This window comes from Dreissena polymorpha, chromosome 4 (genome assembly GCF_020536995.1).
Source record: "Dreissena polymorpha isolate Duluth1 chromosome 4, UMN_Dpol_1.0, whole genome shotgun sequence".
Lineage (NCBI taxonomy): Eukaryota > Metazoa > Mollusca > Bivalvia > Myida > Dreissenidae > Dreissena > Dreissena polymorpha.
The window spans coordinates 120010119-120032947 of NC_068358.1; the positions used below are offsets into that span (position 1 = coordinate 120010119).

General features: G+C 34.4%; 2 protein-coding genes across 7 annotated transcripts; both read left to right on the top strand.

Annotated features, from left to right (window-relative positions):
• Positions 1-125: 125 nt before the first annotated feature.
• On the top strand, positions 126-9502 carry LOC127876165 (uncharacterized). Its single transcript, XM_052421167.1, has 4 exons — positions 126-5812; positions 6106-6332; positions 7514-7634; positions 8273-9502. Exons 1-4 carry the CDS (start codon positions 5725-5727, stop codon positions 8470-8472), a joined length of 636 nt encoding a protein of 211 aa, XP_052277127.1. The 5' UTR covers positions 126-5724; the 3' UTR covers positions 8473-9502.
• Positions 9503-12335: 2833 nt separating this feature from the next.
• LOC127876162 (uncharacterized) lies at positions 12336-18830 on the top strand. Of its 6 annotated transcripts, XM_052421156.1 has the most exons (8): positions 12355-12471; positions 13614-14200; positions 15043-15221; positions 15720-15925; positions 16184-16306; positions 17066-17210; positions 17633-17815; positions 18106-18830. In XM_052421156.1, exons 3-8 carry the CDS (start codon positions 15044-15046, stop codon positions 18390-18392), a joined length of 1122 nt encoding a protein of 373 aa, XP_052277116.1. In that variant the 5' UTR covers positions 12355-12471; positions 13614-14200; position 15043; the 3' UTR covers positions 18393-18830. The 6 variants fall into 6 exon arrangements, with proteins under 6 accessions (XP_052277114.1, XP_052277116.1, XP_052277117.1 ...); XM_052421154.1 differs by lacking the exon at positions 13614-14200 and having other exon boundaries at positions 12336-12471; XM_052421157.1 differs by lacking the exon at positions 13614-14200 and having other exon boundaries at positions 12358-12475.
• The last annotated feature ends 3999 nt before the right edge of the window (positions 18831-22829 follow it).

Sequence of the window (22829 nt, forward strand, 5' to 3'; positions counted from 1 at the left end):
AATGATGATTAAATGGTTAGATAATGTGTATGTCGATAATCACAGCTGTTGGTATCTTTATTGCGATGGTGTTTGTGAGATACCACGTCTTGCGCGGTGCATATTTGTTCATGGTATTAAGTAGCATTTTAGTTTTCATTCAAACAAATTTAAATGGTAAATGGAATAATATCATCTAGCAATAAAAACAGTTGACATCATTTTTCTAAGCAATATTAAGTTCTATGCTTATGGAATATTACCAGGCGCTTTCGACGTTTTCTTGTTGACGGTTTCATTGAATTTCCACTTATAATAGTAGTTATGCTTTTATAAACTGTGTTTTCATTCAACCCTCGTGTGTTTTCACTTTGGATTACACACTTCAAAATTCAGATTAAAATCCATATTTTCAAAAGGTATTAGAATATAACAATTTATCATACAACCGCATTGAAATCTGCCTGATATAACGTTACCTGATATATTTTTTATATCATGGTCAAAAGGAAGTTCTTATATCAGTCAATGATTGGAGTTACGTGGGATTCGCAATAAGGTCAACAATTTCTGTCAAAATGAATCAGGTTCAACAAAACTAACAATTTGATATCAAGAACGTACATATTTTATTCTAGTTTAAAGTCATAAATCCCAAAAACGTTTATTTTTTAAAAATCACCACAGCCCGCACTACAGAAGTTAAATTACGTCAACGATGGGACGATAAATCTTAAATATCGATATAGTCATTGCACTTGCAAGTGTTGCACAGAAAGTCAAGACAAATGATAATTGTATGCTAATCCTTAACTTTTTAAACAAACGATTTAACACGCTTATGTCAATATTGACACCATCATCAAAATGTCAATTTAAAATTACACATCTCCAAAATGGCGTCTCCAAACTATTCAGTGAAGTGTGTTATTCGATTAAATTTGTCGCTGCAGTACATTCCTGATCTCCAATTCAAGACGTTTATAATGAAAGCGGTAGTACTCTTCCCATTGGCAGTGCAAACAACTTTTTTATCTATGCGATGTTTAAAATAAGCGATAATTCGTGTCGTCTTTTCGAACGCCGTTGCTGCATGTATTTCAAAGTGTAAAAGCCGGATCAGCAAAATAAGCGGGGATCCGTACAATTTAAATATAAAAATGGATTGTTTTGCAGGTTTTTAGGAAAATATGGTATGATAAACAGAAAGACAGGTTACTGTCCCATCGTTTTGTAATATATCTGGCACGGCACGAATAAAATAACGGCTCGGCGAGGCTTATATTATTCTAATCCTCGCCAGATATAATACAAAACGATGGGACAGTACCCTGTTATTCTCTATATATCAATTATTATATTATATATTGCGAATACTTTATGGTCTGAAGTTACTCCAGTACAGGCCTAATTTATTTATTTTTTATATATATTATCGGACTTTCAGGGGAAATATATATAGTAATTTAAATGCACGAATATAACATATTATTTTCAATTTAATACAATTAACTTTGATAATATTTTCGAAAGTAGACTTTAATAGAATACTAGAATAGAATCTTAAATATTGATCAGACGGACGAACAATGCGATTATAAACACGTTTCAATCATTTAAAACGTTAAGGCCCACCATACTTAGCGCTATAAAATATGTATTTTACGCTTATATAACTACCTGAATTGACAAATATCTGCATTTGTATTCCATATTGGGTCTATATCGCGCATATTGAACCTTTGCTTACAAGGATAGAATATCGTTATTGTAAATAACTGTGGACTGAGTTTGGCGACTATATTGATGTAAATGCATAGTTCTTTTTCATTAAGGTGGTATCTTAGTATGCTATTTTGGTATTAACTTCCTTAATGAGAATAATTTAAACTTTACCGTGTTAAAGGTAGTGAGAACGTTTTACACAAGTAAATGTTGTCTTGCTATTTATAAACTTCACTATGAATTAGAGAGCGGACACCATGCTGAATGTTAAAAAAAAAACACTAAGTGACCTCGTGACCTAGTTTTTGGCCTGGCATGGTCCATGTTTAAACTTGGCGTAGAGATCATCTAGATAAAACTTCTGACCAAGTAAGGGGAAAATATTGGATAAAAACTACTTGAATTAGAGAGCGGACAACGTGCTGAATGTTTAAAATGCACTAAGTGACCCCGTGACCTAGTTTTTAACTCGGCATGGCCCATATTCAAACTTGACCAAGACATCATCAAGATACAACTTCTGACCAAGTTTGGTGAATATCGGATGAAAACTACTTGAATTAGAGAGCGGACAACATTATCAATGTTTAAAACGCACTAAGTGACCCCGTAACATGGTTTTTGACCTGCCATGACCCATGTTCGAACATGGCCTAGACATCATCTAGATACAACTTCTGACCAAGTTTGGTGAACCTCGGATGAAAACTACTTGAATTAGAGAGCGGACAACATTATCAATGTTTAAAACGCACTAAGTGACCCCGTGACCTGGTTTTTGACCTGCCATGACCCATGTTCGAACTTGGCCTAGACATCATCTAGATACAACTTCTGACCACCACGTTTGGTGAACCTCGGATGAAAACTACTTGAATTAGAGAGTGGACACCATGCTCAATGTTTAAAACGCACTAAGTGACCCTGTGACCAAGTTGTTTGCCCGGCATGACCCAAATTCGAACTTGACATAGACATCATCTTGATACAACATCTGAGCAAGTTTGGTGAAGATCGGATGAAAACAACTTGAATTAGAGAGCGGACACTTAATACGACCCGACAGACCGACAGACAGACAAACAAGTTCACTCCTATATACCCCCCCCCCCTAAATTTCGTGTGTGGGGGTATAACAAGTTGAATGCAAAACCTCCACCCAATATAAGGTTATTGGGTATAAACACGTTTTCTATTTTTAGTTATAGTGACATTACCCTGGCGGTAACAAAATTGACATTGAGTTAAAATACAGAGTGGACAATTTAATTAAGTTTCATGTTGATTTGATTGAAATTGTATGCACTTTGTAGCGGACATAACTCTCCGGGACGCCGCCCATCGTTTGCCGCCCGCCGAAGGTGTTCCCATAATACGCCCCTTTTTAACGGGCTTTTAAAGATCTAACAAACAAAGCATTTCTTTGTTTAAATGTCACAAAGGAGCCGAAACGTATTTAATTTGTGTATACGTATATAAGTTACGAATGTCGAAAATTATTTTGAATCAATATGTAAAACCTATTAAACAAGTGTATGCTAGTAGTAATACAATATTGGGAAACTACCTCTTAAAACCTGAAGTGTCATGCTAAACTGTCCTGGGAGAAGCAAATACTTAAGTGACCTACATACAGATCAATATCCGGTTTATTGCAGATGAAGTTGCACAGATAAAAAAACAAGTAAGTACGCAAATAGGCAGGACACATTTGCAAATAAGGTTAATCAATTGTATAAACGTTTTTCTGTTAAAAGCATTTTTCTATTCAGTTTTACTAGTGGATATATATTTTAAACTTTAACAAGTTTGCTAATTTAACAGTGGTTGCTGTATGTTCGATTTCGTTTTCTGCAGCACGGTCATTCTTTTTACGCTGTACAGTGTAGAAGGTTCTAGGTGTATTTATCAAAATATTTTATATACACATCCATTAATTGATATTTGAAACAATATCAATATATCTTATGTTCACTGTTTAAATCAGTTAATAGATAAGACATATAATAAATGACATTAACAACGCTCAGTGAAGTGGAAATACGATATCAGTGCATGTATTTGAGGTTTGGTGAATAGAAAAAATCCCATGGCGTTACCATTATGGTGAAGTATTTGTTATGTTTATCATACACGTCTTACGAAGTTATGATTCATTGTAGCAGATTAAATGAGCAATAAAGACGTGCGTGAAAAAAGCCTATTTAGCTTATTCAGAAAGTATATAAAATAGATTTCATAAAGTAATACAACATACAACATAAAGCCTATGCAGCAGCCTATTTAGCCTTTTTATAAGTTTACAAAATATGATAACTTGTAAAAAGCCCTATTATCACTTTGAGCCTATACAGCCACTTATAAGGATTTTTTGAATAATAAATAAATAAGATGCAAGAAAAAGACTAGTTCGCCTACTCAGCAGGCTAGTAGCATTTTAACTCATTTTGTAAGTTTATGAACATTCCACTTGTATGATGTTGTTCGTTTTAAGAAAGTCTATTCTTAGCAAAAATCCAGTTTATGCGGAAAGTGTCGTCCTTAATTAGCCTGTGCGGACTTCACTAAGGATAAGTATAAACGTATGTCCTCGTTTTCAACTAAATGGAACATACATTTTCCGAAATATACATCTTGGGTTAATAAAAACTTAAATGGATTAATATTGTTTGCTAGTATACCAGTTATATCAGGCTACAACTGGCGGTAAAAGAGAAAACATCGTCATTTTAAAACTATTCATCGTGGTTATATTTTCAAGAGAATACATTTTTGAATGTTTACATACTTTAAACAACTGTTAAGCGTGATTTTTATTCGTTAACGAGGTACTTAACGGTTTTTGTTTTGTCAATATTACATTTTCTTTCTGCATTACTATCTTTGTAATACTAATTGCATTCCATTTTCCGGCTTAATTTTATAACACATGAATGTAAATATATTTTTGTGAATGTAGGAAGAATGCATGTATTATTTGTTTTGATAAATACCTCACATCATTTGATGAACTTATATAATTAGGCTATTGTCTTTATGTTTTTACAAACTAAAAAGAAAACAGTGTGTATATAATAATCGTGCTCTTATCTGAGATCCAAATAAGTAGGGTGCCTTGTTTAAGGTTTCACTATAGCAATTAATGGAAAATTATTCTAGCTTGGTGGCCCTACATTTTTGAACTCGGCAAATTATAAATGAACAAGAAGATAAAAACTAGTCTGAGCTAAGTGTCCTATACATGTAGCAATATACGAAAATCTACGAAATTCTGAGCTAGCCATAAATAGTTATCATTTGAAAAAAAGGTTCTGGGCAAGTTTCGTAAAGCTTAGACAATCTAAAGTGGTAAATGTACAGGGTTCAATAGCAAACTGCCTTATTACCTGATCATGTTCATTAAACCGGAACCGGTTCCTCGCTCAAACTCGGTCGATGTATCGTTGCAACAAATGTTATAGGAAGTTTTAGGAAGGCAGTAATATTGTTCACAACAATTCTTTATAGTCTTATGAGGAAAATTGTCAAACCCTTAGCAGCACAGCTTTGAAACGGATCGGAACAAGTTTCGATCTCGGCTTTTAACATACTTTAACAAATGTTCGGAGCAAATTCATTATGATTTGTGGAAAATTGTGAGTTCACATGTTTTCTTTATATTTGCCCTTGTGTAAGAAATTGGGCAGCAAGCTTTGCGCGATCAGAAATTGCAAAGAAGCATAACATCGAAGTTGCGTTCAAAAGCCCATCATCCACGTGGAGTATTGTTTGTTGTGTTTTGGTGCGTGTTTGCATAAGATGGAAATGAATAAATCATATAATATGGTACGAATTTAAATAATCAAACGAAATAAATAATACTTTGCGTATATTTACTTGTTTCTTTTATATGTTGTCGGTTTTAGGGCGTGCCGTGCAGGTTTACACAATGACAAAAGTAGCTCTGATTATCGTTTACAAAAATTTCATGTACAAGAAACAGAAGATAAAAGATGCGGTGCGACCAAAGACTTCCAGAAAATGTGTTTGATGTTCGCCGAACTTGGATTTATCGTTATTTATCGCTTCAATCAGACATCAAAGGAAATTCAGACTGCAATTAAAGATGGTACTACTAGATAGTAGAAAGTTTCGCGGTGCATTAATTCAATTAATTTAGTATGTAGTGTTTTTAAGAACAGAAGGATATATAAGAAATAACGCTTTATTTTCTTTCTAAATACTTAATTCATTCCTTCCCTGAACCGTAGGTTTATATGCTATAAACATATAATTGTAAGTGAGCCATTCATAATGATACAATGATCAACAAGTTTACCATAAATTAATACTAATATTAACTAAATTAATATAAAACAGTATTAAAATAATTCAAAATATGCATGTTTTATTTCAATTCAGCGTGCAGTATACCAAGCGAGTGTTTCGTTCTCGTACTGAGCACACACGGTGAGGAGAGTCACCTACCCAAGGACAGCAACACACCCGGGAGCGAAACAGGCCTACGGGCGGAGGTATTTGATCAAATGGTACTGGATATTGACGGGCAGGCGCTCTCTGTGAATAATCTTCTAAAGGAAATAGACAACAACGCACTGAAGGATATTCCAAAAATATGTTTTATTCAGGTTAGTTGATTTCAGAAAAGGTGATGTATACTGTTCAGATTAACGGTTTCGAAAACACCGTATTACTTCTCTTTTTTTGACAAGTGATCCAGCATACGGACAAAACAAGTCATTATGAATATTTACATATAATTGCTTAAATGCATGCACTTAAATAATCCACAGAATAGTATAAACAATTCCAGAATAAAATGTCATATTGCAGTATATAATACACTAACATTAACGATTAACTATGTATCAGGATGTTAATGTTTTGCGATAAATGAATAGCGTAAATGACATTTGATTTTTCTACAGGCTTGTCGTTCAATAGAGGGCAAGCCAACAATTGCAATTGACGAGGGCACAAGTGTATTTGTTCAGGAGCAGAAGGACAAAACAGACGGCGGAATTCTTCACTATAACAATCAAAACAAGGAAGCTTATTGTTTTTAATATATAACTTATTTGCAGATTTTTGTAATTAAATAAAAAATGTAAATCCATGTATTTAACAACGAATTTTTTTAGACAATTGAAATAATTATGATACCAAGAAAACAAATGCGTAGAAAAGTTGTCCTTTCCCCTGATTACAAATCAGGGACCTTAAAGAGTGAAACCAAGCCCCGTTACTACTGCACCATTAATGCCTTAAATACATACGGTACATGTTAAACGCTTTGTAATTAATACATATGTGCGTGTTTAACTGCCATATTCCCGACGTAAAACCATACACACGCTATATCAGTGTGCCCATTGCGATTATCAATAAAGGAACCGTTATTTGTAACACCTTCATTTGCCATGGCTGTATGTTTGCTTGTTTTAATATAAAACCATGTATAGCTTTTGAATCTAAGACATATTTTGAAAAAGCTTATGGGTTCAATCAGTGCATGCTGAAACCTAAGACAAAATGAAATAAATATATTAAGGGAGTAAATTCCTTTCAATAAGATACAAAATCGCATCGTTTAAAGCTTGTAAGACATGTGTCAAAACGTGTGTACATATGCAATGTATGGTAACTAACCGCCAAACAGGTATAACAATATACCATCACTTCATCGAAGAAGAGTGAACACTATTATGCTTAAAAATCGTTCTTACTCCTTACATGTAGCGGCAATTTAAGGGAAAAGTTTTAAGTCGCTGGGTTTGACACAGGTTTTATGCAATTTTTTGCACTGCAGGGTAAATGGTATGATGACGTTTTTCAAGCCGAGGTTTCCAACGCAGAGACCGAAGGAAAAAATGTACACCAAACGGTTAATGCTGGAGAAGAAGAAACATTAGCATTCGGAAACTTGTGTGGTTAGTATAAGATTGTAATATTTCATTAACCAGATTAAATTATGTTTGATGAACTTTTTTATATATAACGAGCAAGCTAATATAGCATTTCAGTTATTTATGTCTAAGCAAAGAGCTTATTGTGTGGCAATAACATGTCTGGTATACATTTACTTAACTGTAACAAAAATTTAGTTTTGAATAGATTCAAGACTTGCTGACCAAAACAAAACAAAGGGAAATACATGTATGTTATCGTGTAATTTATCATTTCAGAAACATATATGATATGTTATACCGCAAAAACACTTGTTAGGATTTAGCCACTTACTTTCCTATGAATATTGTGAATGACTAGGAGTCGGTTATGTAGGTCATAGTACTGATGAAACGAATGAAACAAAACAAAAAAATTATTTGCAAGCGATACAAAACAACAAAAGGAGATAACTGGTTTGTTGATTTTCTCTTTTAGTTGTTCTTGAAAAGTCATATTTGAACACATGTTTGTATCCACTTATTTCAATGACACAACAACTGACAAAAACTAAACATACTCCTAGTTACCGTTGCGCAGCTATGCTTACAAATAAATGAGATTGAAGTAAATTTTACAGTGTGATTTCGTTTGTGAGTAATCATCAAATTCAACTTTCCAGTTCGAGAAAGCCCATTTGATCTGCCCGATTCTGATAACGAGGATGGCGAAGTCACGCCCGATGCTCGGGGTACTGCTGATTCGAAGACTATGCCCAAAGACGCTACTCTGGTGGCCCACGTCGATTGCCCCACCAACTTCCTTGTTATGTACCCCGTTCAACCGCTTATGTTAGAGTTCTATTTACGTTTTCTTGAATAACGTAAATGTAATAAAACGGTTGCATAGAAAACAAAACACCAACCATTAAAATGTATTTATTGGACTGGAACATTAAACGTATGCCTACGTCTGAAATATTGCTAATAAACATTGATCTATTGAACCAGCAATGTCTGTTAATATTGTTGGATCTTCAGATAAATATGCTTTGCGAATGGCTGACACGGGATCGTTGATGCTCTACTACAAACTGCGGAACATGTTGACGAATGATGGTCGTATCTTGCCGTATCTGACCACAGTCCTGCGTGCGATGGCCGATCACACATCGTCTTACAAAAGTCAAGAAATAAAAATGTGTGGAACTATATACCACAGGCTGACCAGTGAAGTTTTTCTAAAAAAATACACACGCACCGACAAAGCAGTTCGAAACCTGGAAGTCATTTCTAAAATCGAAAAGAAAATGATACACTTAATGATACGGACCGTTACTACACTTAATGTTATTTGAACGGTGTCATAAATGCATACAGATTGTGATATAAAAACAGAAATGTTCGAAAAATTAAATATTCATCTTCTAAAATATTAATTATTGTCCATCGAAATTGAATCCGATATAGTATTGTAATAATTATCAATATGAGTATTAATTATTTATGTAATTTTTAAGATATCGGTTAAGGTGGTACTTGAAGTTAAGTTAAACTTAGAGACAAACAAACACTTTGCATAGAATAAGAGTAGGTATCCGACGCATTTTAAATGTAAAATATTTGTCTGTCTTCTTTAAACTGTACTTTTGTGAAATGTATTTATGTTTTTTACTCTGGTAGTTGATTGGCAATATAAGAATAAATTTGTTAAAAGATATAACCATCATTTATCACAACAACGTAACGCTTATAACATTAAGCTCTTAAAACACAGCCCGAAAATTGTGGATTACAATATTATACAAAACTGAAATTATATTGACTGTATCCACGGATTTCCAATTAAACGATAACATAACAAGTTGGTAACCATTATGGTTAAATAGTCTGCCATGCATCCCCCCCCCCCCCCTCGTAAAGAAAAGCACATATGGTGTCTGTAAACAATATTTTGCATCGCATTTCTTTTTTGTAACAGTTTATGTATATGATTTTTGTGATTTACGGATACAAGTTTGAAGTAGCGTTAACAGATCATTAAGACAGTGACAATATTCATGAATAATATATTGGTATAACAATATGAACACTGACATATTCGTTGATATGTCTGTTGAACAAGAAAACAATATTGGCTCAAGTTTGTTTATACAGCCTCAACTTTCTATGTGTATATAGCTTACGTTAGGTAAGACAAACGATGTATAAATAGAAGTACACATGTAGAACCATAATAAACACATCAGTACATATACATTGTGGCTATAGATAGAAATTGTCTAAACTTTTGCAAAGTCGTCATATGTAAGTCTTAAGTGACTTTTAGCAAACGTGCATATGCTTGTTGTTTGAATTAAATCTGTGTTGAACCTTTCTCATATTAAAATGTTTGCAATTTTTCTTTATGTATACTTTCCGGTGATCTTTCGGGCGTCATCAATAAAACTCGAACTTCAAGACTTTGTTTTCATCACTGCATACCCCAACCCCCACGACATATTTTTGCAAAGTTAAAGAGTGCACACATTGATAAACCATATTTTTGACACATTATGACCCCTAACTTTAACTTGACCTTGAACGTATCGAGGATTTATTTCTTGTGCGCGATCACAACGTCTCACTGTGGTGTGTATGTGCCAGGTTATTTCAATATTCTTAAATGCATGCGCAAGTAAAAGTCCGAACAGGGATCGAGAACAAATGTACAAAGTTAGTTCGAAAACGTTTAATGCATGCTGAGGTAATATTCCGAACACGTTTCGGGATAGTCCGAAAGACATTCATGATAACAAGATTCCAATATATATTCCAGCCTTCCAATCCTCCCAACCTACTCTTCGCGATATAATTTTATATTTTTACGCTCATTAAAGTATCCGCTTTGCACCTACACAAAGATTCATAGATGTAGTTGATATACCTCACTCGTCCCTATTGCGCCGATTGAACCTTTTTAGGGAAAGAATATATTTAATGTAAATACATATCTACACTTAATATGGCAACAACATTATATTGACATATAGAGAATACATGGTTGGTGCCGAAATGGAGAAAGTTTATCCGGTGAGGCAACGAAAATAGGGCGAGCTTTATTCGATATAACTTGCTTCATTTTAAATTATGGCGTTTATTGAAATCATATGCCTAATTTACATATCAAAATAATTATTCTGTTCGGGCCTTCTACAAATTTTTACATTCCTGACGACCAAATAACTATTGATTGTATCACGTAAAATGGTTCCACATTAAACTGTCCCTTTCAATATATCAACTAATTTAAACGGTCACTGCTTTACTAGGTCATTGTTTGCACCAGAAACAGGATAAGTATTAGCAACTGATTTATATGTTATCTAAATGTGGTTTATTCCTAGTATTCAATGGTAGATTTAAACTTCCTTAACAAGAATAGTAGTAATTATGACCGTGTTTAAGGAAGTGTGCACGTTTTGTACCAGTTTAAATTGCATTGCTATTTACAAAACCCAATAAACCTAGTCGACACATCTGACTGAACAGTATCTGTTCCCCTTCTCTAGCCATTGTTTGATTTTCCAATATTTGATATCAATGTATCGCAGTTAATATACCCATTCTCCATTTTTAAAGGAGAGTTTACAACGTGTATCAAAAAATGAACGTCAAATTTTAACAAGAGTTCCAATTAGTAACAAAACACGCCATTTTAAAGATATGCATACATTGATATTTGAATGGTGTGTTTATTTATTGTAGAAATTATGACACAGCAAATAATAACAGAAACATAAATATTAAAACGGCACGCATGTACGCTGCCCACATTCACGATTTAGGCATATTTCTTTCATCCAAGCTAAAGCAATTAAGCAAAAACTGTTTTTCTATATTAAACAATAGTGGCATTAACCATTATCCTACTGGCCCTTACATAAGCCTTAGGTTAACATGTAATAAACATGTTCACAAAGTTTCAGTGCAATACCTTTATTCAAACTCGAGTTAGTGAGTGGATGCAGATTTGTAGTAACAGTTACCTTGCCTTGGCCTGACGAGCTTCAAATTTTAGTCCGGAGTGCGGTCTCTATTCGAGCTTACTATATATAGTTTCATTTAAAAAAATCATGTCAACACGTTATTATACGATAGCGCTTAATTAGGGAGCAGGTGATATTATTTTGGCAAATAAAACCATAATTCAAGGGCCATAATTCAGAGGCACATAATGCGATTAGGCTGGCTGTTAAACTTGGTAAAGATAGTATCTCCATAAACATTTTAACATGTGTGGGGATGATAAGAGTTAAACATTTTAAAATAGACAGTGTACAATGTTTATTTTTCCATATTTTTTACAATCCAAGAGCCATATTTATGGAATGCTTAATGCAATTTGAATGGTAACCTATCTTGGCAAATTTATTATGATCACCTAAATTTTCACCAAGATTCATGATGAAAACTTATAACTTTTTGGAATATTAAGCAGACAGTACTTTCCTGCATGATGCCCGCCCGCCGCCCGCCGCCCGCAGCCCGCAACCGAGCGCATGTGTTCTAATAATATGTCATGTCGTTTAAACCAGCGTGTAAACTAAATAATCTTAAATATTTCATTTTTATTTCGAAAAGAAGCAGAAATGCATATCATTGTTTGTTTAAGTTTACAAGTTACGAGGATCGAAAATTGTTTTGAATCAATATGTAAAACCTATTCGATAATTGTGAAACAGAAGTTACGTTATATTGGAAAACTACCTTTAAAAAGAGGACATAATCTGAAGTATCATATTGCAACAGTTAAATGGGACAAGCAAACGTTAAAGTTTATTTTAGGTTAAGATGTCAGGATAATAAGTGAGAGTTGAAATAGTCTCGACAACATTTCAAAGTAGGTAACGGCATTTGAATTAATCATTTTATTATTATTGTAAGAATGTTTGTGTTAAGTTTAACTAGTGTATATATATATATATATATATATATATATATATATATATATATATATATATATATATATATATATATATATATATATATAAACCATATGAACCTAAACAATTGTACGTGCTTAATAGTTTTTTCTTATTTGTTTTAACAAATGTTTATACATAACACAGTGCAGCTTCTTCTATTTTGTCTTAAAGACGTATGAAAACAATTTAACACATGATAATATGTGCCTTCAAACATTTGTAACAATCATATAAAATTATATATAACTTATTTCCTTGAAGTTACGGAAGTTTTTACCGTTGCCATGTTCAGCTACTTTCTAGTGTCTTCACCGATTGATGTGCTATGAACCTTTTTTTCCATCTCTTCTCACTATATATTAAATAACCCAATAAGCGTAGGCCCGATTATTGTAACGCTTTACTTTACTCATATAAATAAATACACTGTACATGATTCCTTTTAACTTTTAACTATTAAATAAACTGCAGTTGTGTTCTAAACTTTTAGGTCAGCATGTTCATTTAAATGCTGGTATTATCTATGTGGCATTACTATGTAGTTTATGCAGCCGTTAGTTTACAATAACAAAGTATCTACGTATGAATTACTCGCTCATAAACTACTCACAGAACAGAGGCATAGTTTGAACCAGAGGCTTTCTTCACATTTCTGTCACAATGCATACCACGACTTGTTTCCAAGTTATTTTAAAGATTTTAATCACATGTTTATACATTAAAAATATTTTTTTAAAGCCATTACATGTGTGACGAAAGGATTCGTGGTCGAAATAGATGCTTTGCGTTTCTTTACTGCTACAGTATAATTACCTCCCTTGGTTTTAAATTTGCCAGATAAACAATATGAAATTGTAGCTTGTTCTTCATAAAGTAAGTTAATTGTATGGCTAAAAATAATGTATTAAGCATTTAAAGAGTATTTATTATTTAAGGAATGTTTCTAGTATAATCCTGCGTATATATTCGGCTTAAATGCTGATCGGTAATCTCCGTAGATTGCGGAGGGAATTCGGAAACGTCGGTAGTTTCAGTATCGTTCCTTTCCGTTGGCTAGGTGGCGCTCTTTTCACCAGTATATAAAGACGCGCAGATCGGCAAGTTAGGGAGTTCTCCTGTGTATGCGAGCGGATCAACATCTGAAGAAAAGGGACGTAACTCTAAAAGAACAGTGTTCTGAAGCATTTGGGTGTTTACGTTGACTTCGAAAGGTGCTGCCTGGGCTTCTGATTTCCTCTTGTATGGTTAGATGGTTGGAGTCTACGGACGTCGTACAAGGCAGTGACGGAAGCTTCCCCTAAGGCCTTGGGTTGACAAAGAGCCAGTGGCTTCGCGGAAGCCAGAAGCTTCAAGGAGGCGGTAGCCAGTAGCTTCATGGACACAGTGAGTTCTCTTGTGGATGCTAACGGGATCGCATCGTAAGAGAAAGGTACAGTACTCGCATGAACAGTATTCTGGAGCAGTTGGGTATTTACGTTAATATTTAACGGTGCTGTCCGGGCTGCATAGTTCCTGTTTCTTGTAGAGTGGACTTCAGAACGTTGGAAGTCAGTAGCTTTACGGAAGCTGAAGCCAGTAGCTTCACGGAAGCCGAAGCCAGTATATTCACGGAAGCCGAAGCCAGTAGATTCACGGAAGCACAGGGTTCGTTGAAGTCATCGGTCCCCTCTTTGGTCGCATTTTATATATCTGAAGCGACTCGATTATTTTGAGTTCATAATCAGAAAGCAGGTAGCCTAAGAAAAATTGTTAATTACACTGTTTATTGTATTCAACGAAATAGTTAGCCGTCCGAGGACTTCGGAAGACACATCGAGTGTTTGAGGTCGCGCACAAAGCGCTCGGTGGCGGCCTCAGGAAGTCGGCCGGCTCGCGCTACACATGTATATCGTGTTGATATATGAAATATAAACTGTTCTTATAAACTATGTTTGCTTGTTTCGTGATGCTTGCATTCTATAAGATTCAATCAATAATATGTAATCCAAAAATAACACGTTTATCAATGGACCAGCGCATCGCTTTGTCAGATAAGTTCAAGGACAAATAAATCAGGATTGTGTGGGTCACTTGGAATAGAAAAAGTGCCTTTAACATCTGCACTTTCGAGTAACGACATATTTATATCTACAGTTTAAGCGCTTGAGAAATGTTGAAGTACTGTAGTTCGTTTCTAAAATGTATTAATTTTAGTCTACTCATTTAAACATGGCTTAGTTCAAAGGCACATAATTCATGAATGTGTGCATCATTGAACATGGAAAAGACGTCTTGGTCTTGCACATGTACACGCCATGATGATTACATAATTTCAGTTTCTATCCAATTGCTTAAGAAATTCAGAAGCTTCATAAACTAACAGTAATTTATGCGCACAAACCGAACGACAAACGGATTGGGTAAGTGCATGCGCCCTCTCCCCACTCCGACATTTTCCTTCAAAAATAATGTGTATAATATAAATTATCTAACTATACTTTTTTCAGCATGGGGAAGAAAAATGCTTTAATTATTGTCAATCGAGATTTTCCTCAAAAAGATGACCTTAGATACGGTGCAATCAAGGACTACAATAGAATGTGTTTGATGTTCGGGGAACTTGGGTTCTCTATAAAATCGAGAGTCAATCGGACTGCTGCTCAGATTCAAGATGACGTTGAGAAAGGTGAAGCAACTTTTTATGTTGAAGCATTTTATATCCCAGATGTCTGTTATATAATTTACACATTATATCATTAAGTTTAACACAAAATCCTATGCGTTCGCATTTGTTGGATACTTGAATACAGATTGTATATGCTTTTAGAAGTAAATTGAAGTATATATAGCATAGGAAAGCCGTATCACCAAAACGTTATTAGGTTCATATTTGTTCAAAATCATTAATGTCAACCTTCTAAACTTTGTATAAATTAATGTTGTTAATTTCAATTATATTTTGACCTTATGTAAGGGCTTATATAATTTTAGTAATTTAAGTTGCGTTAAATGTTTTGTTATTGAAATGGAAATGTGATAATTTTAGTTATTAAATTCATTATAAACGAATTTAAATGTCGTAACCGTTTGGCAGTTTTCTTTCGTAGAACAACACTGATGTGCGACCAGATTTAAAATGTTAACTCGTTGGTTTTTCAATTTGCCAATCTCCCCTTTGTCTAAGCATGTTCCATACCGTGCGACTGTTTCCTGTTCGTGATAAGTACACATGGCGAGGAAATGGCATTGCCTAAGGAGGGTGATGGCTCGGTCAACGTGTTCGAACAGAGACTTCTAGGTACGGACGGTCAGTCTGTGGCCGTTAGTACACTCATCACGTGTCTGGATAATGATGTTCTGAAAGGAACGCCAAAGCTTTGCTTTATACAGGTTAGTTTTTAATTTGGTTATAAATTTAACAATTTAAAGCTACCAGTTTATCATATATAAAATAGCCTATCCGAGTTTTAATTTTAAGTCACACACAAAAGATAAAATGATATAAAATATCCAGTTATAATGAGTATGTTTTATGGAAATTTATTTGAGTTATTGATTTTTTATGGAAGTGAATTTGATTTGTCATTAAACATCTACATTTTATTTAACTTACCGAATACTAAGAACAACATTGTATTGTTGTGACAGGCATGCAGATCAAGCGAAAACCTTCCAGATAAAGAATATGACACAGGTGTTCCAGTGATGACTGCATACACGAAAACGAAACAAGAAAACACAAATGACAACGCAGATGGCGGCAACACTTCCGTGCGTTTCCTTACAATCCTCACAAATTTCTGCCACAATCTTGCTTTATTTTATGTGTACTCTCTGTTTTAAGTGTGTTGAGAGTTGCAAGAAATTTAAATTAAATATAAATATACACATTTCACGAAAATGTGTACATTTCTGACAGCTAAATACATGTATAACCGCATTTAAAAGTATCTCTTTGAACTGGGTACAGGCATACATTCTGAGGAGTGTAACGCATTCAATGGGGCGGGATGTTTTATGCGGCAAAATGGCAAAATTGCGCCACGTATACGTTGTCAATATTTTTAAAAAAAATATCGGAAATAACCTTTCATTACGTTCGATCGTGTGTGGGTCTTATATTTAGTCATGTTTGGTCCTGTTTTAGTAAACAATAATTAAAATAAAATGTGGTAAGCAACCACAGACGCGATCAGTAGCGATAGTGTATCGTTTATCCACATAACGCTTACGTCTGAGCAGTTCAGTTTTGTGTATATGCTTGTGTTGTTAGTCTTTAGGCGAGTTTATCAGTTATAAAAGTAATAATGAGTATAAGTTGTTAATATATAGCAATTGCAGATCTCTTACCACCAGTATTAGATCACAACTTCTCTGCCTTGCGTACTGAGGTTTTTCGTTTTCCTTTAATAATCAATGCAAGTTCTCTATATGCATCACAAAAATGGAGTTTCGCCGCAAATAAGCTATATGCGTGCTTACACCGCCTTACAAAACTAACCATGAATATGTCCTTGTACTTTTTAATAGAAAGACCCGTCTTCACTTCCATCGATCATAAATGCGTGGTATGACGATGACGTTCTGAATTTGCTGAAGTCAGAACTTGTTATTGGGCCTGAGGAAAATGATGCGGATGATGGCACAGAAGACGAGGAAATTCTACAGTTTTGGGGTTTGTCAAATGGTTTTAGAGCGATTCTGGGTTTCGATTATAATTTTAAGTAGATGCCAAATCGCGGTTGGAACAGACCACCATCGTTAATATATTGTCGCAAAATGTCGGATATTTTATTGTTCAATTTCCATTTAAACATGATAGCTCAACAATCACTGGTTCACTGTATTCAATATTTCCCTGCTTGATCGAACGATTTGACTGGTTAAAACACGCGTATTTGCCTATTTGCAAATTCAACGATTTAACTTTATTTAATCCAAATATCACCTAACAGACTAGTCGTCTCGTGAAGGTGATTAACAAGAACATGGAGACTAGTTTCTTTTGAATAGCAACATCGAGCATTAAACTCAATATAGACCATGAATGACTGCTTAATCATTACACATTTGTTTATAAGTCGCTCAAAATTTCAGATAATGAAACAATCAATTATTTAGATGACAGTGAACAGAAAAAGGGAGATAAGACAGATGCAAAGGGTGGTCCTGATAAAAATCCACCTCCTTCTGTGCCAAAGAAACCACTTCCGAAGCCTTGTGATGTGGCGCCAGTTGATTGTCCCAGAGATTGCCTTATAATGTATCCAGTGCAACCGCGTACGTATACGGCATCGTGGCATTTTATTTTTATGTACATCTCATGTTGTAACATTGAACAAACTGAGCAATTATTTATAATATAAGCATGTTTAAACATAATATTTAAGCTGCCGCCACAGCTTATTTTAAACGTTTCACAATATCTGCCAACAAATCCCGTGGGAAAGCATATTCGGCGTTTTGTTTTATTGGGAGTTTTGTTGTTTGGGGTTTTGCAATCATTTCCACAAGCTTATACATTATTGCAGTGTGTAGTTTATACGCTTTTTCTTATTATTAAATTTCAGATAAAATCGCTATTCGAAACGAAGAACATGGATCTTGGATGTTAAAGTATTTGTTTGAGGAACGGAGCAGGCTCAAAAGTAGCAAGGGAAATATTTTTCCGTTTTTAACATCAGTGATGGCAAAAATGTCAGAATACGACGCTAACATTGGCGACAAACAGGATTTAAAAATGTGTGGAACAATTTACCACAGACTAACAACTGAAGTTATTCTAAAACGCCCCGGTGTATTTACTAGACAATTCAGAGCGTGTTTGGCGAGAGCAAAAAATACTTTTCAGTTATGAAGGCATTTTTTTGGATTGGCTTTAGTTATAAACTTGTTTGTTTTGGACTGCGTAGCATTAACTAAATTGCTGCTTGTATTCTATTAACTTCTGTGTTTTGGACTGCGTAGCATTAACTAATTTGCTGCTTGTATTCTATTATAAAATCATTGTTTATTGCAGGCATTAAGTTGTCTTTGTTAACGTAAACATTACAAATAAAAAAGGGAGCAAAACGGGTTGAACATTTTGTAAAGAGTGGGGCATAAAAAGCGAAGTGGGACCCGCCTTACCATTCTGCTTTTGCTAAATCTCTATTAGGTGGTTTGTTTTTCAATGGAACTAATACGTTTGGATATTTTGGTAAAGTTTTGCTATATGTATTTATCACATGCCATATTCTGTTTTCCATGTACATATATTTTATCTCACACATTTGTAATAAACTTTTTAATCGTTTTCATTGGCTTAGTTTTCGTTCATTGACCAATCGCATTTTGCTATTTTGCTGAAATGACGTTTAAACGTCAAAACACGTCACGAAATGTTAACAACATTCGGGATTTATAATAATGTGTGCGTAAATACTTATTTAATTTGCTCATTTAAAAGCATGTAATTAAAACGATCTGACAGTCGTTGTCATATCATACCATATTTTATTAAACTCTTCCAGGAAATTCGTTTCTAAGCTCGCCTAAGGCTCGCTTACTAACTAAATTCATGAACTCGTTTAATAAAATATGGTATGATATGACAACTCGTGCCAGATCCTATATATATGAGGAACTTGGAAGAACATCAGAATATTGCTTTTAGTACAACAATCTGTTAATACAATTAGATACTGACTTTAAACAGCAAACATGTAAGCTATTAACGTTGCATATTCAATATACTATGCAGCGTTAAATTATGTCATAACATCACTATAAGTATCATTCTTCGTATGACATGTGCCAACGTTTAGTTCATATGGCTTGTAACTAAAAGGATGAAAAACGGATATAATAATATGATTAAGCAATGTATTAGCTTCATATTGATTGATTTATTTAAACAATCTTGTCAAATGCATGCGCAGAGAAACGAATATTGGCAATCTCTCAAATTGTTGTCACAAACTTGACATGGTGGTAGACGAAGCTAAATAAGGTAATTTCTTTCGTCAATTATTATAGTCCGGGTATTAATATTTCAATCATTTATGTATAAGAATTGAGTATTAAATCACTTACAAGGAATTTGATATTAATTGGAATTTGATATTAATCAAATTATTAAATAAGTTTTGTAAAAATATTATTAAAGGTAAACTTGAAAATTGTGAATGCAATGATTTGTGGTTATACAAAGTAGGTGGAGCGGTTGATATTTTTCGAGACATTTAATGATTTGTTTATACGAAGACGGAATTCCGAATAATGTTAAGCCGTGTATAAAACAAAGTGTGTCCTGGTATCAGATTTTTTATCACAGTTAAATGTTACTTGTGTAAACAAAAACAAATTAATTCTCTACTAATAAATATTTTGAGGATATCTGTGTTGGATGACATATACACACGTCAATACCAGATGAACAAAAGAAATTTCACCTCTGTAAATCACAAACGTACATTTTTTTATATGTTAATAAAGTATGTGTCAAGTTGTATGAATCAAATTTAAAGAGGTCATTTATCTACAAAATTTGTTAAAATTATGCCCCAGGGGTCACAACTGACCAGGCCCCTAAAGTCACCATAATTTCATTGCCTTTTATAGGGCAAACCTTTTTTAAAATCTTAGTATCATACAGGTGTACTTTACACAGTTTGGTTAAATTCAGTCCTTAGGTTCGAAAGTACCCTTTGCTAATGGTTTTATATTTACTTACTAAGTTGACTTAATCAAAAAACAATACCATTTTTAAACATTCCTGTATTTGCAACAAATAAATTTGAACATGAAATATCATTTAACAAATATATACGACGTTGGTTGTATTGTTGGTTTGTTTTTGTTTGTTTGTTGTTTTGTTTTATTTTTTGTAAAAAACCATCGCCACTGAAATAATAACGATCAAATGGATAATAATAATTATTATTATTATTATTATACCGGATTTATATAGCGCCCTTTTCATGCAAGAGTGCACGTTCAAAGGCGCTTTACATAAGAACATTTGACGTATCGCAAATACGAATACATTTTGCAACACTGTTTTAAAAGAAATCAATCAAAACTACTCAATTATACTATAAAACTACTCTATTATACTATAAGTACTACGTAAAAACATGCACAGAAACCCTAGATTAGAAAGATCAACAAGACACTATAAAACTACCCTATGTGTATAGCTATAAGACAATAAATGAAACAATAAAATCTAAAAACAGAGACAGACACAAGGGTAACGTCAGGATACCATTACCACGAGTCCACAAACCCCCAAAGGAATAATTATGCTTCCTTTATAAGGGTACATTCAAGTTCATGCTGATTGAGACAAGGGTAACGTCAGAGTACCATTCCCACGAGTCCACAAACCCTCAAAGGAATAATTATGCTTCCTTTAAAAGGTTAATTCAAGTTCATGATGATTGATATTTTATATAATGAACTGATTAAACCACTGCTTATATTGCATAAGATTGGAGGAAGAGGTGAGTTTTCAGTGCCTTTTTGAATGAATTCAGTGTTTAAGAACCTCGAATGTTTGATGGAAGTGAGTTCCAGAGTTTGGGAGAAGCGTACATGAAACTTCGCTCCCCGTATGATACGGATTTAATCTTCGTTGGAATTACTAATGAAGTCGCTTCGTTCTTTGATCTTAAGTTTCGCCTTGGTTCGTAGACTTCAAGTAGGTTTTTCAGATATACAGGCGATTGTCCATTTAAGGCTTTGAACGCATTGGTAAGTATTTTGAAGTCGATTCTTTTTTCTACTGGGAGCCAGTGTAATTATTTTAGGATCGGTGATGTGACTATAGCGGGATGTTCTTGTGATAACACGCGCCGCAGTGTTTTGAACATTTTGTAGTTTCTTGATAGCTGATGTTTATGTTCCATACAGCAGTGCATTGCAATAGTCGAGACGTGACAAGTGAATTGACCAAGGATTTTGTGGCATTTTGTGTAAGATATTGCCTGATGTGACCTATTTGCCTAATCAGACCGAAACATGATCTACTTTTAGCATTAATATGGTATTCCATGTTCATTCTTGAATCAAACCAAGCACCAAGATTTCGAACGTATTGCGATGGTTTAATTGTCGAGTCCCCTACTTTAATAGTTAACCCATCTGCGTACTTGGCGTTGTTTTGACTTGAAAATACTATGACCTCGGTTTTGTCGGTGTTAAGTTTGAGCATATTTGTATTCATCCACAAGATGATATCGTGGAGGCACTTTTCAACTCGATTTAGTGTTTCGTCTTGGGCTGCTCCATCGGTGGGTTCAAAGGAAAGGTAGAGCTGCGAGTCATCGGCGTAGAAGTGATGCCCGAGTCCATGTTTTTTGCAAATTTCCCCAACAGGTTTAGTATACATGGTATAAAACTTTGGGCCTAACACAGATCCCTGGGGTACGCTGAAGGTCAGCAGCACTGGTTCTGCAACCTTGCCGTCAATGCTCACCGTTTGGAAGTGGTCAGATAGGTAGGAAGCTACCCACTGTAGTGGTTTTTCAGCAAAGCCAAACTGTTGTTCGAGGCGGTTTAAAAGGGTTATGTGGTCGATGGTGTCGAAAGCTGGCAGAGAGATCCAGCATAACAAAGACAGTGACCTTTTCTTATCTAATGATTGTAGGACATCGTTTTGAACTTTTAATAAAGCTGTTTCTGTTGAGTGAAACTTCCTGTATGCAGACTGGTTTTCTTTATTTAAATTGTTTTTTTGTCAAATGTTCATCTATTCTTTTGCTTACAACTTTCTCCAATAATTTTGAAACATATGACAGATTCGAAACCGGGCGATAGTTTTGTAGTGTTTCTTTATCTAAGGTGGGCTTTTTTAATAAAGTGATGTTTTAAAGGATCTTGGAACAATTGCTGTTTCCATGGAAAGATTGATGGTTTTTGTCAGTATTGGTAGCAGTTCAGTTTTGCATTCTTTCAGGAGCCAAGTTGGAATAGGGTCAAGCTCGCAAGATTTATTTGGGAATTGCAAAATGATTTTTTCAACTTCTTCCTCAGTTGTCGGACGGAAATGTGTCAAACTGCATGTTTCTGCTGATGGGTTATTATTATTACTCTGTTTTGAATTTGCTTGAGATAGGGCATTTTCAGAAATATCTTTTCTGATACCTTCAATTTTATTTATGAAAAAATTATTGAAATGTTGTGCTTACTCATCGGAGACGGGAGAGCTATTTCAGATGGGCCATCTAGTAAGTGTTTTGTGATTATGTGCATGCTCTTTTGATCACGGCCACATGATCTTACTTTATCTGAATAAAAATCTACGCGTGCT

Bases quoted from the DNA above. Each gene is read 5' to 3' on its own strand.
- LOC127876165 (XM_052421167.1), top strand. From the start codon at position 5,725: ATGTGTTTGATGTTCGCCGAACTTGGATTTATCGTTATTTATCGCTTC. The intron at 5,813-6,105 runs GTACTACTAGAT...ATTTCAATTCAG, and splicing joins TCAGACTGCAATTAAAGATG to CGTGCAGTATACCAAGCGAG. The intron at 7,635-8,272 runs GTTAGTATAAGA...TCAACTTTCCAG, and splicing joins AGCATTCGGAAACTTGTGTG to TTCGAGAAAGCCCATTTGAT.
- LOC127876162 (XM_052421154.1), top strand. From the start codon at position 15,044: ATGGGGAAGAAAAATGCTTTAATTATTGTCAATCGAGATTTTCCTCAA. The intron at 15,222-15,719 runs GTGAAGCAACTT...CCTTTGTCTAAG, and splicing joins TCAAGATGACGTTGAGAAAG to CATGTTCCATACCGTGCGAC. The intron at 17,211-17,632 runs GTTTGTCAAATG...TCAAAATTTCAG, and splicing joins GGAAATTCTACAGTTTTGGG to ATAATGAAACAATCAATTAT.